Here is a 24,499-nt window from a genome sequence, read left to right as displayed (position 1 = left end):
TGATTATTTTACAGATTATCCCATTGTGCTTTCATTGTGGTGGGGAGTGATTTACCTCAAAAACTTGTTTTCACCCCAGTGACCTCCCTGACCTCAAAAATGCTAAACAATTTCATGTTATTGAAAGACTCAAAATTCATTAGGCTTCAGTTGCTGGGTTCTATAGGCCAGTATTAATTAATACAGATGGGGGTCAGCTAAAATTATAATTGCTAAAATGCAGATTTGTTTTGTAATACAGTGAGTTTTTGGTCTAATCAGTCGTGGAAATGATCATATTCAACATTTGTGCATTTATTTTTTTAGATATTTGACAGCAAAGTACAATGTAATCAATAGAAAAAAATGGCCCTTGCCCCTATCTGAGAGTATGACATCATTACATTCTGGAATTTGAAAACTACCTACTTACTACTTACTAATATCGATTCACAAGGTTACTGTTTTTGTTAGTAGATCTGTGCATTTCCACTACAAGTAACATTTTGCTAATTTCGAACAGTTTAACTGATGATAAAGATTATGACCTTAGAAGTAGCGTTTTTTTTTTTTTGTTTTTTTTTTTTTGTCAGACAGGAGCGGTTCCTAACCATAAGGTTATGTACTGATATGACGTTAAAAACAGGCTATAAGAGGTTCTAATTTTTACTTAATTGTGCAGGTAAAAACATGATTTTTAACACTTTACAACTTTACCACATGGACACCATACAAAAACCGCCTTAAGACATGTTTTTGGTGGGGGTGTCAATGTATGTCATGGCAGCAAGCTCCAAAACATCAATTTTGAACATGGACTAGATTTTGGCATAACAGAATGTCACTTTGTTGCTTTATACATGGCATATAAACTAACCAGTGTTCAAAAAGACTGCTAAAATATGAAATACAGGCAAAAAGTGAATTAAAACCACAAAAGAGACATGCATTATTACTAGATTGTAACATCATTTAGACCCAAAATAAAAAATATACAATTTAAATAGTAATTTATTGCGTTTTCGACGATTAATTACTAAATATTTATTGACAAAAGAGCATATGAGTTCAGCTGCCAAGTCCCTCCCGGAGCGAAATGCCTTGACTTTAGAGAGACTCCGGAAAAATACGAATATCTTGAGTTTTTTGCACCTTTTGTCCACTTGGGAACACCTGTGTCGGGGTCAGATAGAGTCCAGTCATTACCGACAACCCCCGCCCGCATGTACAGGGTAATTTCCCCCGTAAAGAACAAAGCGAACCAAAGGGTACAGCCACCGTGGTGTGCATGTGACTGAGCCGGGGGAGGGGCTGTCTGTCCCGTGTGTTGTACCGTGGAACACCGAGTTCCAGTGCGCGTAGGTCGGCTGCAGAGAAAGACACGCCTCGGTGAAGCTCAGGCCAGGACACGGAACGGACTACTGCGGAAAAGAAACAGACAGAGCTACTTCACTGATGTCAATTTTGTTATAATCGAGACAAGTAAGTTAACAATTTCTTAAAGTTTACTAAATAACTGCATTTTGTGGTTTTGGCTGAGGCTAACGCTAGCTAGTTGAATGTAAATAGAACACAAGACGTGCGCTTTCTTTGAATATATGATCTGCGTATTTCTGGATTAAAAGTTTAAACATATGATTAAAATACACTTTAGAGAAATACATATAATGAGCTTGGTGAAAATCGTGCGTTTATCTTTGTGTGTTGGCTTCTAAGTTTATGTGTCACCCTTGTTGCACACAGGACGGTCCCCTCCATTCATTTTTTCAGTTTAAATTCTGTAAATGTTATTTTGAGACTGTGAAAGTATTTGCCTGGATTTTAAGCTTAGACGGCCTTATATTGTCACTTAAGTAGAAATAGAAAATTGTATTGACTACTGAGACTTTACAACAAGTGCTTTCTTAATGCATACAGGTTAAGTATTAGGCTATTTGTAATATATTTAGTAAAAATTTCAACCATTATAGGCTAATATTACATGCACGAGTTGTATTTATTTTCTACACAATCATTACAACTATGCAAATTAATTTCATTTAGAAAATTGAGATGAATCATTTTGTCTTAAAGTAGTGCTTCCCTATTCAACCGATGCAGAGCAGTGGAAATATATTACTTTACTTTTAAACGTTTAAAACTATCTGTGTTCCTAGATATTGAAATTAAGATTTATGTTAAACATAATCACCAAATTTGGATAATCCCTACCTTAACTGTTGAATGCAAATTAAAGGTTTAGTTAGATACAGGTAACTTGCATGGCTTCTGTGATAAGAGGTGACTTGCACAGTGTCTGACATCCTGATTACATCTTGTATCATCAGTGGTGCACAGTGGAGGAAAGTGACAAGAGACTTCACTAAATTTAAAGGGAAGTCTCTGTACTTTCGGTCCATCTTTCTTAATTTTGTCTGTGGTAATTTAGAAATAACAAAATGGGTAGATTGCGTTCACTCACACTCAAGTTCACACCAGTCATATCATTCATTTTCATAACTGGCATTCGTAGTGTTGTATATCTAGGGTCATCTGAACACAACTTATTACAGCCAGTCCAGATTCACGGCTAGTTAAAAGATTTGCTTCAGAATAAAGTCTTTGCAGTCACTGGTGTTTCAGAAAAATTATACATTTTCTGTCCCTTTTTTCTCCAATATCCAGTAGTAGAGAGCACCAATGCACATTTCTTATGTTTACTACAAATACTTCTACTACTTACAATACAATATTAATCCAACAATACTGAACATTTGCTGGAGAAAGACATCCTGCCACGTCACCAGACAAACATTACTACATACATATTTGTCAAGAATGTATTGACATTACTACTAAAATTTATTTTATAACAGAATACATTAATATTCGCACGAGAAAGTGAATATGCAATGTGTTTCAGTGATTTTTGTTGGTCTTATGTAGAGCCCGGCCGATATGGATTTTGCTGTGGCCGATATGAAACCGATATAATGGGAGTTGGAGCTGCCGATATAATCGCCGATATATTTAGTGATGTAAAAATTCACTGTAAATGTTGAATTGTTTAAAAAACTTAGGTTTGGCTCTGATGGATTTTAAATTGGGTTTATTTAGGCAACATTTATTGTTATTCTGCCTCTTTACATCATATTTACACACAGTAGGTTGGCTTAATGGCATTTTTGCATCACATTCTAGACACTAGTGATGGGTATTCCAGTTCTTTTTAGAGAACCGGCTCTTTTGGCTCGGCTCACTAAAAGCTGCTGATTCTTTTGGCTCCCAAGCGGCTCTTCAGATTGTTTTGTTGCAAGCAGGTCTAAAGCACGTCTAAAGCAGGACTGAATCAGGACTGAACCAGGTCTAAACCAGGACTGAAAAAGGTCTAAACCAGGACTGAAAAAGGTCTAAACCAGGACTTATTTATTTTATGCTAAACTACAGCCAAATATGCTCGTTTTTTGTTTTTTGTTTTTTTATCCTATGTACACGCAAATTTCTCAAAGTTTCGTTTTCAGCCGCTGCCGCTGTCAAACCACGAGTCTGCACGCGGCGTGAAGAGAAAAAAAGTGAGAGAAAGAGAAAACACGGCTCCCAATAAGGATCAGGCTCCCGTCGTTCGCTTCAAAGAGCCGGCTCTAAGAGCCATTTCGTTCGCGACGGACCCATAACTAGTAAAGAAACTAGCGCTATTAGCCTTTAGCCGTAAATGCTGCGCGCCGCGGTAATTAATTATATGCGCAAATGTCATAATTCACACGTCTATTCACAGCTCATTTACATATCAGTGCTGGTCCAGTAACAAATATACGGCCAATGTAGTCAATTTACAATAGACCAATAGAAAACAGCCTGTTTATGTGCGGGAGCTACAGCAGCTAACCCATAACGAATGACTAAAACTAGCTTCAAAGTCGACATATTTCCAACACTCATACAGGCTCCTCTCACATCACAAATCTGCACTAATAAATGTCCTTTTAATTCAGACTCAAACCGATTGTCCGTAAAAAGAATACAATCTCAATGTTTGGATCTGTGTCTGCGGATGTAAACAAACGCACGTGAGTGACGCGACTCTATGGTGTGTTCAGGGTCAATACGGACACACGCACGGATAAATGACTCCGTAGATAAATACTGATGTGGAGCCACATATTAGGACATTCATCTGTCTTTAAATTGGATTAAATGAACATAATGTAGAGAGTCTAAGATTTTTACGAGTATGACATATGGTATCAGCATATCGGCCGATAGATATACCTCGAGGTGCCCATATCAGCCGATAATATCGGCCAACCGATATATCGGTAGTCTTATGGTAACAGTCTGTTTTTGAATCATTTTTAAATTAATTGTTGGTCTAAAAATGTACTTTCTCTATCTCTATTTGCCTTTAAGCTTTTTGAACATTTGACTGTAAATGCAAATATGGTTATAGGTTAAAGTAATTTTTGTACAGACTTGTTCATCCTGTTTGAATATGAATTAAAATTAAATTTCTGGAGCCTTGATTAAATGTGATTGCTTGATGAACTGTTTGTTGCCAGGTTGAGGAACAAATCACTGTGAGTTCAAAAGAAGCAAAGATGACAACCAAGAGAAAGGCACCAACCAGACCTGGCAACATGAAATCTGGAGAGTTTCAGACAGAAGCTGAGAGGGACTCTGGGTTTTCAGGTGGGATTTTTTTTTATTACTACATTAAAATAAGATTTGGAAGATTGCTATTGAGAAAGAAATATTTGTAATCTCCTGGAGTGGAAGGGCAACTGGTATAAAATATACAACAAGACAGGAAGCTACTTAAGAAAAAAAAATTAACTTGTATGAAAACAATTGAAGATGTTATTGCTTAGCATGTAATGTTCCATCCACAGTAATATTAAGCTTATCTATCTCCATGTAGATAAGTAATTTGGTTACAGATTAGATTTATGGAGAGGCAACCCCACTCACAGTAAGCATGCATGGTAATCACAGCAATAACATTTTAAACATACTCTGCCATACTCTGGAACATTAGATGTAAAGCAATTACATCTTCTTGGAGACAAGCAGGCAGCAGTACAAATTTAAATAAACATGATCTAGAGAAAAATGAAAATAAGCTATAACCAAAACAGATATAAACCAGAAAAATTTTCAGACTAAATAATGTAATTCAATTAATTTCTTATCTAAGTTGTTATTGTATTCTACAGATGCGAGTTCAGAGCATCTGAGCTCCATAGACCCCACAGACTCTGAGGACTCGCCCGGGCCTGTCCAGCCAAGTTCCAGCCCAAAGGGGTCCTCCTCAAACCCAGGGACCCTCACTGTGGTCGGGGGCTCCTACTCCAACCTGTCCCCGATGATCATCATGAACAACGTAGTGCTCAAACAGGTACAGAGTTGTTTACTGTTAATGTAAAGTTTGAACCAGGTCTAAACCAGGACTAAACCAAGACCAAACCAGGTCCAAATCAAGACTAAACCAGGACTAAACCAGGTCTGAAACTAGGCTATAGCAGGAATCAACCGGGACTAAAACAAGACTAAAACAAGAATTAAGCAGGCTATATCAAGCTATAGCAAGACTAAACCAAATGTACAGCAGGACTAAAACATGGTAAATGCAGGACTAAACCAGGATTAAAGTGGAACTAACCTGGGTCTAAAACAAGACCAATACAGGATCAAAGCAGGAATAAACAAAGTCTATAGAAGGATTATACCAGGGCTAGATGACCTGACCTGATCAGGACCATTTAGCCATGACTAAAGCAAGAGGAAATATAAACCAGGACTAGAATTGGACTAAACCAGGTATGAACAAAAGCAAAGCTAGCTCTAAAGCAAAAATAAACCAGGCTTAACCTAGGATTCAGTAAGATCTTAACTAAGACTAAACCAGGTCTAATGCAGGACTAGATCAGGTCCAAACTAGGACTAAACCAGGACTTGAGAATGACTGAAGCCGGACTCTACTTGTACAAACTGTTATGAGTTTCATGTGATCCTTGTGTTAGCTTCATATTTCAGTCTTCCTTTGTTTAATTTGCTTTTACTTTACTTTGAGAAAGTAGAGTAACTCAAACCCACAGGTCATGTCAGGTCTATTATTATAATTTTTTACCCATATTTTATTTGATTCTTTTACCAAATTTTCTCCAGCTTCTTAACATATTGATATTTTCCTTTTTTCTAAACTACACCCCATAGTTTTTCTGATTTTCTGACCAGTTTAGAGTGTATTTTATCATATATGTACAAACTATTTCAGTTTGCTGTTTACAGGTACCATTTGAGGACTTACAACTGTTGACCATCACTCTGAAATTCATGGACACTATTTTCAGTCCCATTAGTTAAGCCCTATAGTGGCCATTGTCATAGTTGTTTTGTTATCTGAAACCCAATCATGCATTTTTAGCCAATGTCAAAAACTCACTTAAAAAAAACTTTTATCTCCAGACAGTCCCTGTCTCTATCCACCATGTGCTTTCTCAGGTTACACAGTCATTCTTCTGTTGCATTCCACAGCCTTTTCCTAGCCCCAACTGCCCCGAGAAATCTTTTTTGAAGAATACGATACTGTAAAACTAGTTTAAGTACATGTGACAGGTTTTCATATTTTCTAATCATAACGGTTCAGTGGGATAGTACATGTGAGATAGATGGATGGATAGATAGATGGATGTATAGATGGATACATAGACACTTTATTGATCCAGAAGGAAATTCAGATTATCATAGTTTTACATCAGTGAAATGGCATCATTTACACAAAATTCCATAAAAATGCAGGGAGAATTTACACACAAGACCTTTTCATTAAACAAAATGCAAGTGTTATATTAAAATAGTTGAATCATGACTATTGTGCAATTTAGACAAGTTATGGCCCTTGTTAACATTATAGTTGCTAGGTAACAGTTATGGAATTAAATTGACAACAAAATTTAAACCAGCAAAAATAGGCAAGTCTTAAATATAATGATCTTAACTACATGTTTTAGTGAAATCATCTAACCTACTCTTAAATGTAAATTCTTAGTAGAAGATTCTCTAAACCTCTTTACAAACTGCTTTTTTGTTTTGTCTTTTGAGTATATATCTCACTTAATTATCCCATCAACTGCAATACACACAAGTAAATGAGGTCTGTGAGAACAAGGAAATTGGTAGTAATTGCATAGAAACTTGAGAAAAGCCTGTCTGTGAGGGGCTGGGGGTGTGACTGTATTGTTATACAGTAGCTGTTAGCAACACAATGCTAATGGGTAAATAAGTCGTTTTTAGTGACAGGCCACTGCTGCTGTTTGCCTCTGAGTGAGTGACAGGTGCCTTTAACCAATCCCGGTGTAATAGGTAGCTTTAGAAACAGAAATTGTACTTTGGTTCTAAGAATAGTATATACAGGTAGCAATAATGGTGAAATTTTTTGTTATATACTACATACTACCAGTCAAAAGTTTACATTCCACTAATGAGATTAATGCACATTACATCAGGTTTGTGAAGTTGTAGTGTTATGTTTTGTGTCATGCTTTTGTATAGTCTGTTTATCGAGAATTGTAGTGTGGGAGCATCGGTGATGTAGGCTTGTGGGCTGAGCATCGCAGATCGCACAGAATCACACTGTTTACCATAAGAGGGGTTCAAATAGGGCCCAGGAGAGATCGCTAAATTATTCAAAACATGCATGGATGACATACAAAAACTTCTTTAGGCATTTTTATTATGACTTAACAGTGTTATAACATAGTAGAAAGCTTCAAAAAGTTGATTTTGCATAATATTAATAAATATTTAATAAAGGGCGCAATTAATCAATCCATTGTTTCCACTGTTGAGACTGTGCCCCCCGCCCCTCCCAAAGTCTAAAAGGAAAAATGTGGACTAGACATAACAAAATGTCACTCTGTTGCTTTGTGCATAATTATAAATATAGAAAGTATTTGAGCCATCACAGTCTGAACAAATCTAAAGGGAAACACCGATCACAGAATTTCCATAAGAGGTGCATTGCATTGTGTAATTTTTTTGGTGGAGGGTCCGTCAAATGCTTTTCTTCATTGAGATGTTATTGCTTTGTGTGGAATAGTTCACACCTTTCTATTTTCATGGCAACCAAACAAGACCAAGTTACAAGTCAGATCTGTGGAGACGCAGCCCCGCTCAGTCAGATGCCTGTTTTTCTAGGTATTTTTGAGCAGTAAAAGCACCTGTAATTGAGTAAATGTAGACTAGATTTCTTTAATGTCATATTGTGGAACATTCTTAGCAAAGCAATGACATATCTATAGAAACAAGCAGGTGACAGACCCCCAACCTTTAAAGAAAATTTAAACCTAAGCCTGGTTGAGTGTAAAGTACTTGTGACTCTTCTCCTGTCTTTATTATTTCCAGCCTGGGGACCCTCCACCTGCCCTAAAGCCCTGGAGGTTCAGCCCCACGATGGAGGTGGTTCAGCCGGTGGTCCAGCAGCCTCAAGTGGTCTTCCTCCAACCGGTCGTGTCCCACCAAACCTCGTCTACATCCAAAACTGCCAACAAACATCGGCGCTCCAAAAAATACCTCCCAATCTTGAAATCGTACCCCAAAATCGCACCCCGAGACACCAGTAGCTCATCAGGCAGGGGGACTTCTTCTTCAGCTTCTTCCATATCCTCTGGCTCTTCCACTATGACGGACAGGAGTAGCCAAAGCTCTACAACAGAAAAATTGCAAAGAAATCATAGCAGCGCTGTCCAAAATACATTTGTCAAATCTTCCACTATCTCAAAGTACTGTTTCACCTCTGCTAAGAAAACAGCTTTCTCTTCCTTCAATTGAAACAACCAGCAGTGGAGTTTCCAGTGACAATCAAGTAGCATTAGGAAGGTCATCAGAACTTCCTACACCTTCATCTTTTGGTTTTAATCCCAAAAATCAGCCTGTACAAATTCAACCACCTGATCCAGAGACTGCTTCAGCTGCGCAACTTGAAAACGAAGGTGACGACGATATTCGAAGGAAGCGATTCTGCAACACGTATAACATTTTGAGTAAATCGGGGTTGCTCGATATCACCCTTCGCACCAAGGAGCTGCTTCGTCAAAACAAACGCACCCAAAGCGACATAGACCGGCTAAAGGAGCAAACTGACCTATTTTTGCAAATGCTGCAAAGTGGGGACACCAGCCTCTGTGTGAAACTGCAGACGAGTCTACAGGAGGAGGACAAGGAGAGGGAGGGAGAGGGGGAGAGAGGGGAGAGAGGGGAGAGAAGTTAACAATGATGTCTGAACCATTTTGACATGTGATCCTGTACTGTAGAAAGGGATGAACAATAGAAATGAGAAAAGACCCTGCTGTAAACAAAGGAGGATCTGAAGTGGTAGTAATATTAATCTTGATCTGAAATGGGGCTGTGCAGTGGATGAAAGTAGTTGCTGCTCAGAATTGTGTCCAATTTTAAAGCACCCTCGCTCCACAACAAGAAGGTTCCAGGTTTGATCCCCTGGGTTTTTCTTGGTGTAGTCCATGTTTGGGTGGGTTTCCTTCAGACTCTAGTTTACATGATCAACCCAAAACATGCATAATTGGTAAAGTAGTCCTTACCAAGACTAGCTCAAGATCTGGACAACTGCTCTTGACAAGTTGACCCAAAGGCATTGAAGGATGGGTCAAATGCAGAGGAAAAATGGTCCCTACGAAGTCAATAATCTGTACCTTACCTTACAGAAGATTGGTTGTGGACTTCTAAATTATAAAACACTAAAGCTGTTTATTTACAATTGGAGATGACTGAATCTCAATTAAACAGTAAAGCAAGTACATTTTTAATCATTAATTGTTAATATAGGTAATTATAATGTACTCTAGGCCTATATTTATTGTTTTTACAAGATGAAAAGCCTATCAGAATTACCATGCTACTGCTACATTGTGGCAAATACTGATAAAAAGAGTATAAGTGAAAAAATTTGACTTATAATTATGGCTTGAATAAATTATTTTATCTCACTAAAGTATAAATTGTTTTCCAAATTCTAAAGCCTTAATTCTCCTTAACAATTTATATATAGTGAAATTAGTCTACACCTCAATTCAAGATTAATATTCTGAATTTAACTTATTTTAAATGTTTTCTTTCTGGAGTGCAGCGTGTTAATGAGACAGGACTTTACGGGGAGTTGTGAAGCCGGCTTGGACAGATGGACTGAAGTATCGTGTTTGAAAATACCAACCCAACCCCCACCCAAGCACCTACCCCAACACAGAGGGTACTGGTGTGGCCTACTTCTACTATTACTGACGAACCAGACTGACCTAGAACATAAGAAAGTACTCAGTTCATAAAAGGGATGGGATTGTTAAAATTGAAAGCCAAAATGACATTAGAGGTTCTATATTATGCTAAACTTCTCCTTTTTTTTTGAGAATTGAAATCTTATGTTTACTTTATCGAAACTATCCCTGAAGGTTTTTCATGTGCTAATGTTTGAGATGTGTTTTGAGTTAATATGTACAAATCCTGAATTATCCTTTATATATAAAAAAAAAAGTTTCTGTACCTGATTTTTACAGTCTTTTACAACATGAAAAACAGAACATACAAAAGAAACAGGTACAAGGGCCTTTGATTTCCGTTACTTAAAAAAGTCTAAATAATACATAATATAGGACTTTTTACCACAAATTGACTTGAAAAAATTGCACATTGAGTGTATATTGTTTTGTAAATTATTTAAGTGCCAATGATGACAACACTGCAAAAACATATGGACCGTATAAGGTTTGTGTATTTGGGCGGTTAAGGTCAAATATCTATAAAGCCTTAACCAACTGCACATTGTCAGCTCCACAATATAGCACTTACTAGGGATGGGCATTCGATGAAATTTTCTTAATCGATCGTCGGAAGAATTAACGATCGATTATCGATTAATCATTAACGTTTTTATATTAAAATGATCATCATTATTATTACTATCTGCACTACTAATCTACATAAATAAATTCAACTTTACGACATATAAACCGTAACCACTCTAGAGCCACATCGATCCGTTTGACATTATAATGTGTTTAATTCAGTTTTGCGCAACTCTCACAGAAACAAAACTTAAAACCGCATCGCTAATTTGCATAAACTAAGCGAAGATAAAACTGCAGCTCTTGTGTCGCTGATGCGGTTCAATTTCTGTTGGATTAAAAGACATGACTCAGGTGAATACAGGTTAGTGTGACCATATTTGTGTTTGTCAAAACCAGGACACCGTACGGGGGGTAGGAGGTGGGGACTCGTCATCGACATTGCGCGACTCTCACCTGGTGAAGCTTTTTCCCACTGGACACCGAGACATATGTTCCTGCTTTATACACTGTGCACATGGACTCACACTTGTCCCGAACGCAACAGAAAGCGTGGAATTTCTTGTACAAGTCATCGTTAAATACGCATTTGTGCTTTGGTACACTGCAGACTGACCGACTGTTTGTGTCTCGCTCCTGAGTGCAGAGAGACATGTACAGACCCCTTTTTGGTCACGCTACGCACAGCAACCTACATTCGGTTTGTCGATTAAAATTAACGTAATCGATGTAAATTCTTAATGATCAATTATCGATTAATCGATTAATCATGCCCATCCCTAGCACCTACTACTCAAGACATTTTGCTACTACAATCGTTAATCAATAGCCTGTATAGATTTATATGTTTGTGATGGTGGGTTGATTTGAGGACAATACTAATCCAGGGTTGGGCATTACAGACAAAAATACAACTTGAATCTGTTTTAATTAATGAGTGGATTTTTGTAACTCAAAATATGTATGTTGACTATACTAAATATTTTTTGATCACTTTTGCCATTTAAATATGTTATGTTAAATGAACTCATATAGTTTAAATCCTTGTCTTGAAACAAGTCAAGGTCTTGAAACTTAAATTAGTTGCTGTGTGTTGACAACACAGAAAAATGTATAAATTTAAACACAGCTTTTTTTTTTAAATACAAAGTAACATAAACTCTGTATTTCAGCTCAGTGGGTAATGCAGTGGTTTAAGGGTCAACCCACCAACTGGGCAGTTGCTGGTTCAAACCGTTATTGTGTTTTTGGGCCTTTGAGTAAGGCATATATACTTGCATTGTTTACTTACTCCATTTATTTAACATCTTAGCAGCTTTACATATTATTTAAAATGTAAAACAAATACTCATAACACAGTATTTCCTTTTATTGCCCAGCCCTGGACTAAAGTAACTGTTTAGTCTTGCTTGTCCCATAATGTTGATGTAATTTAAACTATTTTTGATTTTGTAAGACATATTTTGAATGTTCCATGGGCCTTTTGCCATTGTTTAAAATTATGTGCCTAAAGTTATTGTTTTTCTGTCTATTTTCTTTTGGTGTCATCCCTTTACACTTTGAATCTACAATCTTCTGAATGGCAGCTTGAACACAAGGCAATTGGAATTACTCCAGTCAAACTCAATGACCCTTTGATGACCAGCTTATCCTATTTACAAACAGTCTAGTAGGTGTTAAAGCTAGGGCTGGGTGATGGTCAGAATGAAACTGAACTGAAATAATCATATTTTGTGGTTTGTTTGTTTTTTGTTTCGCATCTTGGATATTTCAGAATTGCTTTAATTGAGCTCTGACACTGGATAAACAAAAATGAAATTCAAAAGATGCATTTATTTTTTATAATCTTGTGCATTGTAACAGCAAAGCAAATTAATCAGTCGAAATCACCAGTTAACCAGTGTTATATGTTTTGTTTTGCTGCTGCTTTTTTTTTTTTTTTACAACTACGATAACCTCATTTACAGTGTTGACCTAAACTGCTGTAAAGGATGCTCTTAATAATTCACAAAAAAAAAAAAAAAAAAATCCAACACTTTTCCAATTGGTTAAAATAATAATAAAAAGTTAAATTAACATTATTTATTACCCAGCCCTAAAAGTATGCCTTATTTAATTTCAGTTTTATGTTGACTTCTCTGAATTCAAAAAGGCAGCTATGGTGGCTCACAAGGACAAACTTTATTTTTGTGAGTGCTTTGCTGAATATGCTTGGCGCTGTTTGTGACAAACAAATAAACACAACTAAAACACAAACAAAATGCAAATTTGTTTTTTTATTTTCTACATTGTTTTACACCATCTCCAGTTATGACAGTTATGACCACTTGTTGCTCGTGTTTATATTTAAATATGATTTGTGATTTTTTTCTCTTATTAAATGCCTCATGAAGAACTGCTTAAACTGTGTTGCCTGAAATTAATTTGTTTTATGTGTGGTAGTGTTCCAAAGTTATTCCTCACTTACATTATGCATTCTGAGCACATCAATACCATGATGAGTCTATTGGTGGTTTTCAGATTGTAGAATATGATAATTTAGAATTGCTGAATCCAGTATTTTCAATTACTGATGAAACCAAAGAACTTACTGTATTAAAATATAATTTCGCATTTTAACAATATTAATCTAAGCTGCCATCTATATTATTTAATATTGGCCTATAGAATGCTGTGAGGTCATCTGAAACCCAGCATTAAGTGCTTTTAACAACTTGCAGAGACCAAAGCAGAGCAGTCAGAGTTAAGCTTACAACAACTAGCAAGCTCAGTGAGCACTTACTGATTATTGGACAATAAAAAGCTTTATAATTAGACATTACACAGAAGACTTATTTTGACCTCAAGAGCTGCTTATAGAATATATCAGTGCTGGGGCAAGAAAATTTTACTCAAATATATGGGAAAACATTTAGCACAGGGCCTCTAGTAGTTGCAGCCCAGTTTGTGTCCCTGGGAATCCTCATTGAACATAATCTTAAGTATCTTAGTGAGTTTGAAAAAGATGCACCCAATGACTTCCTTTACACAGTCATATGACATACAGATATGCACAACTCCAGTCTGTACAATTCTTGATAATTGGGATAATTGGGCCACAGTGTGTACTTTTACGTAACTTTTTATCTATTTAAAAATAGATTTAAAAAAAACAAAAACATTCCTTTTCATTTTGGTTGTCTGTATTGCCCTAAAAACATGTGTACTTACTGTGAATAGGCTTCTACAAATCTCACTCTTATTTGCTTGTTTGCTTGTTTCCATGGGAAGGTTCCATGGTATGTAATATGGTATGTCATTCATATACCTCCGAAAAAATATTATGAGATATGGTTTTAACTTCTATTTCCATGGGATCAGGCCATGCCATGACTTTCCACCTCCAGAAAGTTACATAGGCCTGATTTAAGTCAAGATGACGATGTATGGCATGCAAAATTGACTGAAAGGTGCACTGCATAACTTTCCTTATCTCCACTGAGATGTTGTTAATGTTCTACAATAAGATATTAACTGTATCATTGTTTTAATTACAGGTGTTTTCATTGCTAAAAAATACTTTGAAAAACTTGCAATTCTTATTGTAAGCGGGTTGACCTTTCCACAAATCTAACTTTTAATTTATTTTGGTGTATGTGCTACACAAATTGAATAAAATACCTAAGAAGTAAATCAATACAAAAACTGAATAAAAATATCTGTATAAAAAACATTGTATAACCTATTGATTAGCTATTTTTGTAGTGAGTCTTATTTAATTCACTTAAACTCAGCAGACTAAAAGTTAGAAAGTCAGTGATGTTATCTGCATGTTCTTAAGTCAGTCACATTGTTTACTTCTGGTTAAGTAACAAGTCGAAATGTTTAAAGGTTGCTCTTTGTAACTTTTCTGGAGGGAGGTTTGCTCACCATGTATAGATGTTATTGCTATGCCTGGAATGATCTAGCTTTTGTTCAATTTCAGGTGTTTTTTTTTTACTGAATAATACATAAAAACATGACTTTCTACTGTACCTACTGTAAAAATGTAATAAAAAAAAAAAAAAAATTACATTATTTTTGGAGTTATGTCGCCTCTCCACAGATCTGACATGTAACTTGGCTTGCTGGCACCACCTGCTTGTCTCCAATGAGATGATAATGTGGAACATTCTAGGCCAAGCAATAACATCTCCATGAAGCCAAGCAGGTGATGGAGCCTCCAGAAAAGTTACATAGTTAGGGTGATCAGACGATTTATACAAAACCAGTGATTTGTCCCAGTTTTATACAAGAAATGTCCCAGGTGTCCCTATTTTTTTTTTTACCAATTTGATCCCTGACAGCAGTAAAGAGAGGCATAAGTTATAATTTGTTAAGGTAAAATACAAAAACATCTGCTTAAAAAATTACCAAAACATAAAGAAAATGTGACTTTACTGACTCACATTTTAGTCATGAATGATCTCAGCATAACAGTTTTCCTTAATTATGCACTTGTTTCACAATTTTATTATTAAACCACCAAAAAAAAAAAAAAAAAAAAAAACAGGGATGTCCCAGTTTTTTGTTTTTTTTTTTTTTTGTTTAGTTTTTTTTTTTTTAATTTTGAAGTTCTGGTCACCCTATACATAGTTCACCTTTAACTTGATTGTTGGCCAGTGTATTTTATTTGATATGTCTTTTTTTTTTTTTAAATTTTTTATCATTTAACAATGTTGAGTTTTGGGACCATTTTCTTATTATTCTTTAGTTAAATTGTTTTAATGCCACTAGATTGCTAATAAATCTTAATCTGGTTATTATTAAAATGATTTGTATCCACTTGATGGCGCTAATGAGCTGTGTTCCTTTTTGTACTAAACGAGGTGCTTTAAATATTGTCTCTTCTGAGTTTCCGTAGTGCATCAAAATGAACGCTACCTGCCTGTGTTTTGGCACATTTATCGAGCTTTAAAATGATATGATTCACGTTAACGACACAGAAAGGTAACGCGCCCGATATAATATTGTTTTATCAACAATTATGCATGCATTTAACGTTCTTTTTTGAGCTACGAAGCTTTGACAGCTCTCAGATCAAAATCTCTTGTGCTAACAATGCTAATGCTAACAACAAGGCAAACGTGATAGCTAGCGCACGATTATGCAAAATATAAATAAATGCTATGTTTTATTATGTATTCAGGAATTTAAATGTATGCGAGCTTGATTTTTTGCATTGTTTGTAGGTACAGGGACATGATGGCAGAAAGATGACCCGCAGTGAAGCTATGAAGAAGCTCCTGTCTCTGTAATTGCAGTAGTGCTGACAGGTATGCCTTTATCTTCAATGTCAGGCCGTTCAACCATTGCATCAAATGGCTTGCGAATAACAACATATAGTCGTTAATCTTGTAGTTGTAGTTATGAAGCAGCCCTGTAAGAATCTTTGAATGGTGCATTTAGTTGTTTGTTTATATTACAGATCACAAAGAGAGACCCATGCTTTCTGATGAACTTGACTCCAAACCAGAGGTAATGTTGCGTCAAAATGTCAGTCTGTATTTAGATAGCTTTGATCTGTTCTTCAGTCTATTCCAATTGAGATTATAAAAATGTACTGATATCCTATCAACATATCCACAATTATATGAGATATTTAAAAGGAAAATCTCAAAATGTTGTAAGGGTTTCACCACATTACAGGTACAATAACAATGGTGATGTGTTTAATCTTTAGCAACCTGTAGAGTATGATCTGATTGTACATCTGAGGTAGTGCTGACTCTAAGCCTGTATTAATTGTTTTCTCCCCCCTCAGCTGCTGGTGCAGTTTGTGCAGAGTGCGTCCATCCCTCTGGTGCAGGGTCTGGAGGAGACCGGGGCTAAGTCCTGTGTCCCTCTGCTGCCCCCTGCTGTCAGCTCCCTGTGCAGTCCACTGCAGCTCTCAGGTCAGTGGCTACTATAGGCTGTTAGTGGTAATTGTTAAGGTATAATTTATTTTTTATTTTATTTTTTTTAGTAACAGGCAAGACTGGCAATGTTATGGTTCATTTGCAGTGTTTTTGTTTATTATATATTAATATATTAAATTTAAATACTCGAACTGTATAAAAAACAAAGCAGGCCCTTTTTCTTAACTTACAAAGTTGAATTAAATTAAACCAGTATATTTTGGCACACATAAATCGTCAATTATTTCAGAATATATGGGATTTAAACAAAGTGAATTATCTTAAACATCTGATAACAAGTGTTTAAATGATATTAAATCATATTGTACTGATTGTATTAAATCAGTTAATCAGATCAGTTAATCAAATGTTAAGTTCAGATGGATTTGTTTAGAAGAAAATATATTTTTATTTTCCCCCTTTCTTGCTTTGTAAATTGTCCTGAAAATGCAAGAAAAGCCTCTCACTGCTGTCACAAGGACCAAAGTTAAGCACAGGGCCATACAGAGCTGACAGCGTTGAAATCAATGATGTCAGTGCAATAGTTAATGGCATAGTTTGTTTTATCTCATTCATAAAAGATTTCCCCAATTGCCAGTGGGTCAAAATATGATCACACTGAATACAATCTTTTTTTAGTTTTAGTTTTTACCATTCTGTAGTTTGCCAAACATTTTTAGTGGAGGAAGAAGGGGAAGGGGAAATAGAAAAGTGAATCCAAATTGAATTTATTGAGAAAAAACTCAAAATCCCTCAGCCCTACTTTATACTTAAGACTAGGCTATTTTTAAAGATGTGAAAGGGCAGTGAGCTATATAATTTGACAGTCTGTTATGAAGTTGCATTAAAGTTAAAAATGCTGATGCTGCGTGTTGTCAGAGTATCGCTGTTTATGTGTACAATATTAGAGTGCTGGATAATCCTCTTGTTTCATTAGATAGCTGTCCCCTGGAGGCACAAATTATTCAAGCAATGACTTAAATTAATGCCATAAGCCTTCAGCACAGAGAGGGCCATTAAGCCTGACTCCACTGCTGCGAAGGGCGTCATTCACTTAAAATGCCTCACTGTTCACAGTGAAACAAGTGACCCTCAAAGTAACAGCGTTTAGCACTTAAAATTTATCTCTTGCTGAACTACAGTTTAAAAGCTCTATATTCCTTTAAACGGGTGTTTTAAAAATACTTTAAGCACTTAATATGTTATTTAAAGTTACATAAATAAAAAGCCTTAGAAATAACTCAAAGATTTTACTTGACTATGTCTATAAAGAGGGGCAGCAGGGGAGCTCAAGCATCTGTTGGTGCACTTTAGGAAGGTACACATTGGTGGCAACTTTTTATTTTACAAACTGTGAAAAAGGGCTCCAAAAAGCACAGATTAAAAACAAATATTTTTAAACTTCAATATAAGGGCCAAGGCCTCTAAGTACAGTTTGTATATTGAATAGTGTGAACATCTCCTATGACTCACTTTTGGATTGGCCAAATAATCAGTGGGAGCGGCACACAGAGAGAACCATGACCTCACGAAGGCCCATTGATCAAAATGTTGTCATTCATTAAATGCAGTTTGGGAGTAAGTGTGCAGGCTTTGTCTCACTTTCTAAGGGCTCTAAGTCACATTTCAGACTTTTTGTAGCATGATACTTGAGCATAAACTTCAACATTTATAAACATGTTTGAGCATGTTGCATAGAGATAGTACAAAAAACAATTATTGATAATCACTTTTATCAACATTGCCCTCTTGTCAACAAAATGTAAATGAAACAAAAACAGCACAAACTTAGAAACATAGACTGAATGGACATAGCTGCCACGTTCCAAATAGGAAGTGACCATGGGGGCACTTCCATCTCTATCAGTGGTTCCAGCTGACTTTATTTTTAAAAAAATTGTCACCCTTCTCTCTGTAACTGCTGCTGTCAGGCTCTTCATTTTGGTCTAATCTTGGTTTTCTTCTTCTTTTTTATACAGTCTAAGGTTAGAACAGTATTTCATGGTTAAAAGCTCGATTGTGTTGTTTACCAGATGAGGGTCTGAGCCATGGGCCGGGCAGTCCTCCCTCTCTCTCTGAGTTCAGGGCGGTTTCTGAGGACAGTTCTTTGGTTCCTGGACACCACCCCTCCTCCCACAGTCCCTCTCCCCTCCTCCATGACCTTCAGCAGACTGATAACAGCTCCTACGTCCTGCTTAACCTCGCCAAAGGTAAACACAAGAATCTACTTTTATATTAGTACATGAACATATTTATTTGGCTATTTGATTGTTACTGGGGACAAAAGTGGCAGGATACTCATAGTTGTTAGATCTATCAACAATTAAGTATAAAAAAAAAAAAATAACAAAACAATGCCTCAGTATCTATAAAATATGATTGGCCTGTAGAATGGTGTAACGTTATCTGAAATCCAGCAATAACTGGAAGCACCACAGAGAGTGGATCTAATCACCGAGTTATCTGATTATTATTATTCTAGTTACCTGATTTTACTGGCCTTATAAACATGCCTTCTCTCTTTCTCTCTCTCCGCTCCAGCCTCCTCAGAGTCCCTGATCTTCGCCGATGGTCCAGATGACGATGAGGAGGATGGAATTTCTTCGGGGGACTATGGGGTGGATGGAGCGCCGTGGTACCTGCGCGTTCAGGAGCTCGCCCACGACAGCCTCATCGCCGCCACACGTGCTCAGATCGCACGAGACGCCAGAGCCAATCAGGAGGCCCGGGCTGTAACCACAGTGACCAACGGTAAAACATAGCCAGATAGTCAAATCTACTGTTATTGACACTTTACACCATTTGCACCAGACTTTTAATCTCTGCAATGTCTTAAACTGCACATTTCAATGCATAGCTATATAGGCACCTTTGCATATAACAGGCAGTAAAGTATAGAAAAGGTAAAATAAGGTCTCTCGAGTCTTCACTAACTTTTAATCTTCAAATCTATGGTAACAGAATCTTGTCTCAAATTTTGTTGTGATGGGTCTGTCAGGCTTAGAGCTGAAATCCAGAGCTACTGTAGATTATAATGAAATCGCATCTGCTCCTCTCGACATTTTTGCGCCGTGTTTACAAATTCTGCAACTAATGAAGGCCCCAGAGACTTGAAGGCTCCTGTCACCAACTTAATTATAGATTTGGACTAAACAGGAAAACTCAACAAAAAGATCAAAAAGATAGGAATGCAATATTTGTCTTGGTGCCTTAGTAGTTAACAATTCTGCCCAAAAACAAGGAGGTTTTGAGTTCGATTCCTGAATTAGTTTGGGCCTTTCTCTGTGAAGTTTGCAATATAGGTTTTTAATCTACGAAGTTTAACACAGGAAAACTTATTTCTTCCTGTACATTCTGAATCAACTCCAAACCACATGCAACTTAATATTGTTACCTCATCAAAAACATACTTGGAGTTGTTTTTTGTTTCATTCACAAGTTTGAGTAATTCTTTACTATTAGTCTAATATCTCCCAAGCTCACAATGTTCTGTTCCACCTTGTGATGTCAAGAAGTGGTAGTTTTCAAGTTAACAGCTACCTTTTACCACTTGAGAGAAGAATTCAACTTAAATATTTGTTTGTTAGTTTGTTAAACATGTGTGAATAAACAAAACTAAACCCCAGATCAGTTTCTGATGAGGAAACAACATTATAGCATGACTAGGGCTGCGTTCAGACTGCAGCCTGAAGTGACCCAAATCCGATTTTTTGGCTTCTATGTGACCTGTATCCGATCTTTTAATGACAGTCTGAACGGCACAGATCCGAATTTTTCAAATGCGACCCAGGCCACTTGGATATGTGGTCCTGAATCTGATACATATCCGATCTTTTGACATGCGACTTCAGTCTGAATGGCCAAAGCGCATCCATCCGACCTACACGTCATTAACAAGCGACAAACGTCACTATTCTGCGCTGAAGCAGGCGGAAACCGGAACTGTAAAATCGCCAGGTGCTCAATGCTCGCGACCATATTTGGACAACTTCCGTAAACACAGAGCACGCTCGCTGCGGTTGACGCATGGGGTTGACGTCATCGTGTCTCCAGTGCGCATGCGGGACACTTTCGGGCCGTTTACCGTTCACACTGAAGTCACAGACAAGTCGCATTTAATTGGAAATGTGAACGACCTCGCAAAAACATCGGATTTCACAAAAAAATCGGAATTGAGCATTAAGCCCTGCAGTCTGAACGTAGCCTAAGAAGTAGCATAAAATTAAAAGCCCCAAGCTAATTGACCATTGCAAATAACTGTATCTCAGTCTCAATCCAAATTCTATTAACTGCCCTACTGTTTTATTATGGTACATTTCCTGTCCTTATAAAGCAGAAGTCCCTATATCCACCAATCTATTCATGTTTTTAAGTGCCATCGGATCCTCCACAAATGCCAAAACATATCATATTTTGTATAAAAACTGCTAACCCTGTAGTTTAGATCGCTACAAGCATGCTCTGAAATGTGAATCTTGTATTCTATTAACTGCTCTGCCCTACTGTTTTTACTATATGGCACATTCCCTGTCCTTATGAAGCAGAAGTCCCTTTATCCACCAATCTAACAACACACAGCACGATTCTGACCGAATCTTCACTTTCAGTTTTAAGCAGCTCCACATGTCTCCTCCCAGATTACACGGTTCACTGTCATAGCGTCCGCTGGCTACATCTCTGATCTCTGCTCCCTCCTGTGACAAATTACAGCTCAAATTTTGTGGGAAAAGTGAACTGTATTACACAGAGATTTTCAATGCCCCTTACTGTGTGGATCTGATTGAGGACAGTTTATGTTTTTAAGTACTATCAGCTCCTACACGAATGACAAAATATATTGTGACTTAATCTGTATAAAAACTGCTCATACTGTAGTTTAGATCTGTACAAAAATGTTCTCATATGTGATTCTTGTATTTGTTAGTATGTCAATTATATTTCAGTCTTTTTGTCAATTCTTTTGGACATCTTTAAAATGTGAACTTTGAACTGAATCCTATTATTAACATAAATTACTCATCTAATCACAACATCATACAGATAAAAAAATGCAATTCAATATTTTTCTACTATTCTAAATTAAAGATCTACTGAGTAACATTCTGGTGGGAGGTCTGTGACATGCTTGTTTCCATGGAGATTATTGCATATGGCATTAAACTTGTTTGTCTAGCATTTATTTCATAGGTAGTTTTCTTGCTCAAACGTATCTTGAAAATGGGGCTGCACATTATATCACAATTGGTTTAAAATGAAAATTTGATTTGGTGCGATTATTAATGTCAAAATCAATGTCATTATTTTGGTAATCAGATGTCCTGTTCAAACATGTTCAGAAATTGAAATGATTCTTGTATTAGTTTTTCAGTTCATATTTCAGCCTTCTCTCAAATGAACGTATGAGAAGGGCAGCCTCGCCATAAACCAGATCTGTATTGATTGATTGGTCTGGCTGCGCAACCTGCTGGTCTTTGTGGATAAGTTTACAGGGTATCCGCTAAGTCTTAAAAATCTTAGAAAGGTCTTAAATTTTATGTTCCTAAATTAAGGCCTTAAAAAGTTGTATTTTATTCACATTGGTCTTAAATTTCATTAGCCTATTTTTTGTTTACTCAACCGGGCTGCAGTGCAATGTTAAATAGAAAGAGCGAAAACGGCATGAAATAACGTAACGTGAATAAACTTCTAATTTGGAGTATGCGCAAACAATACTTTGGTTTCAGTTCCATCTACACTGCCCAAGACGCAAAACTCTGGTCAGATCTGCTCACATCGCGTACGTGTTTACGTCAAATACATCACCAGCGTCAGGTCTGAGCTGCCTGATGTGCATACCCAATCCAATTCCACACACTTTTGCATCACCGTATGCATGCAGATTTCCTCCCGAAAACGCTCATCTAAATGCAGAATGAAAAGTGAAGACGCTATGCCACTTTTGTTTCTTCTGTCAGGACCATCATCATATAAACATAGCTTTAGATTCTAGATATAGTACCGGTAGTTGGTTGGTCATTATTAGAATTAAACCTGGTGTTTTTTGCCCGCATAATGGGTGTGACGTTGGTCTTAATTTTCATTTAAGTGGTCTTTAAAAGGTCTTAAAAAAGTCTTAAATTTGGGGTAGTCAAACCTGGGGATAACATGGTTTCATGCCATACTGTGGAACATTTCTGGCAAAATAAAAACATCTCTGTGGAGACGAGCAGATGGCAAACCAGACTCTCCACGCAAAATGACATTGTGCAACTTGAACTCATTTAAATCCATAAAGCTATGAATGTTTTTACAGTTTTCTAGTGACAGTCCTGTAGCAGCTGTAACAGGTTTCAGTCCCTCTCTGTTCTGGGGGCTAATGGTCGCTCTCCCACATGGATGCATTAGATTAGCCTGGCTTCCTTTAGCAGTGGGGCTCCAGTTATTCATGTGATTCTGCTGTGATGCTAACGCTAACTGGAGCGGCTAAAGGCTTCTCTGTGCAGGGAGTCGGGCTGTGTTAAAAAGGCAGTGATTGCATTCAGATCGGGGCTGTGTTCTGTGGGATTAGCTTTTCTACAGAACAGGGACTGAACAGCTGCATGGTTTAGAGCCTGCACTGTAAAAAATGAACAGGTATTGATACTAAAAAGTCACTTGGACAGAAAAGAACCTTTCCTGAAAAGCTTTAGAATGATTTTGTGCTGTATCAGAACAAGTATAAGAGCACAAAGATTAGTATACACCCATGGACCACTATGGAACCTACCTGGACCACTGAGACCACATTCTGCTGTCTTAAAAAAATAACAAAACAAAAATGGATAAACAAAACTTTATTTTTTTGTCTTTCCATTTCGTAGGCGACCTGACGCACAGTTTAACCTCAGACGCTGCAGACAGGAGGAGGTGCGTCTCCCCTCGATCTTCTCGGTCGGTCCCAAAGTCCGTCCTTCACTGTTCCTTCGAAGGCTGCTGTAGGACCTTCACATGGCCAGCTCATCTCAAATACCATCTCAAAACACACAGGTACAAGACTGGCACTTCACATTCGCTTGTTTCGTTACCATCACCTTTTTTTTAACACACATGTTGAAGATTCACATAAGTAACATGAAGTATCATAGTACCATATTTTCCTGACTATAAGTCGCTCCAGAGTACAAGTCCCACCAGCCAAAAAATGTGTAATGAAGAAGAAAAAAACAAATATAAGTTGCACTTTTTGGGGAAATGTATTTTATAAAATCAGAGACCAGGAACCAATATTTCATCTTGAAAGACAAGTTATAGTAACAACAACACAATAGAGAACAACAGGCTGAATAGGCGTTAATATGTTCACCTCACATATTAACAGTTATTCAGATAATTATAGCATAAACAACATAACATATGTTTACCAAACTCACGATCTCAATCCAAATCACTATATCCATTGAATTCTTCCTCGGTGCCACTTCTGCACGACCTCCGGAGATAAACCATAGATCCATGATGTAAACAGAGTGACACACAAGCCTAGAGCGCCCTCTCGCAGCTGTCAGTCTGAAAATTTTTATATATAAGTCACACTGGAGTCGCATGACCACCCAAACCATGAAAAAAGAGCTACTTATAGTCTGAAAAATACGGTTATTTATATCTATCTAGATATATAAAAAATGTGTTTCTCACCTTCCACGGTGGTTGGTCTCTCACCCTCATTCAGCTCAGGTCCTCTACCAGAGGCCTGGGAGCTTGAGAGTTCTGCGCAGTATCTTTGCTGTTCCCAGTACTGCACTTTTCTGGACTGAGATG

General features: G+C 37.0%; 2 protein-coding genes across 2 annotated transcripts in view; both read left to right on the top strand.

Annotated features, from left to right (window-relative positions):
* The first annotated feature begins 1,177 nt into the window (after positions 1-1,177).
* Positions 1,178-13,212, top strand: cipcb (CLOCK-interacting pacemaker b). Its single transcript, XM_020933700.2, is given in 5 exon segments — positions 1,178-1,461; positions 4,515-4,644; positions 5,169-5,350; positions 8,359-8,708; positions 8,710-13,212. Coding segments are annotated over 4 exon segments (1,137 nt in total). The 5' UTR covers positions 1,178-1,461; positions 4,515-4,553; the 3' UTR covers positions 9,224-13,212.
* Positions 13,213-15,680: 2,468 nt separating this feature from the next.
* Positions 15,681-24,499, top strand: part of znf410 (zinc finger protein 410) — a 31,074-nt gene continuing 22,255 nt past the window's right edge. The window contains exons 1-7 of the mRNA XM_020933729.2: positions 15,681-15,776; positions 16,019-16,102; positions 16,255-16,304; positions 16,591-16,720; positions 18,757-18,933; positions 19,265-19,474; positions 23,563-23,728. Of these exons, the coding sequence (XP_020789388.1) occupies positions 16,272-16,304; positions 16,591-16,720; positions 18,757-18,933; positions 19,265-19,474; positions 23,563-23,728 (716 nt within the window). The 5' untranslated portion in view covers positions 15,681-15,776; positions 16,019-16,102; positions 16,255-16,271. The remainder of the gene's footprint in view (positions 15,777-16,018; positions 16,103-16,254; positions 16,305-16,590; positions 16,721-18,756; positions 18,934-19,264; positions 19,475-23,562; positions 23,729-24,499) is intronic.

This window comes from Boleophthalmus pectinirostris, unplaced genomic scaffold (assembly GCF_026225935.1).
Source record: "Boleophthalmus pectinirostris isolate CB_2022bp ecotype Guang Dong unplaced genomic scaffold, ASM2622593v1 HiC_scaffold_13, whole genome shotgun sequence".
Classification (NCBI taxonomy): domain Eukaryota; kingdom Metazoa; phylum Chordata; class Actinopteri; order Gobiiformes; family Gobiidae; genus Boleophthalmus; species Boleophthalmus pectinirostris.
This window is presented reverse-complemented; position numbering and strand designations above follow the sequence as displayed.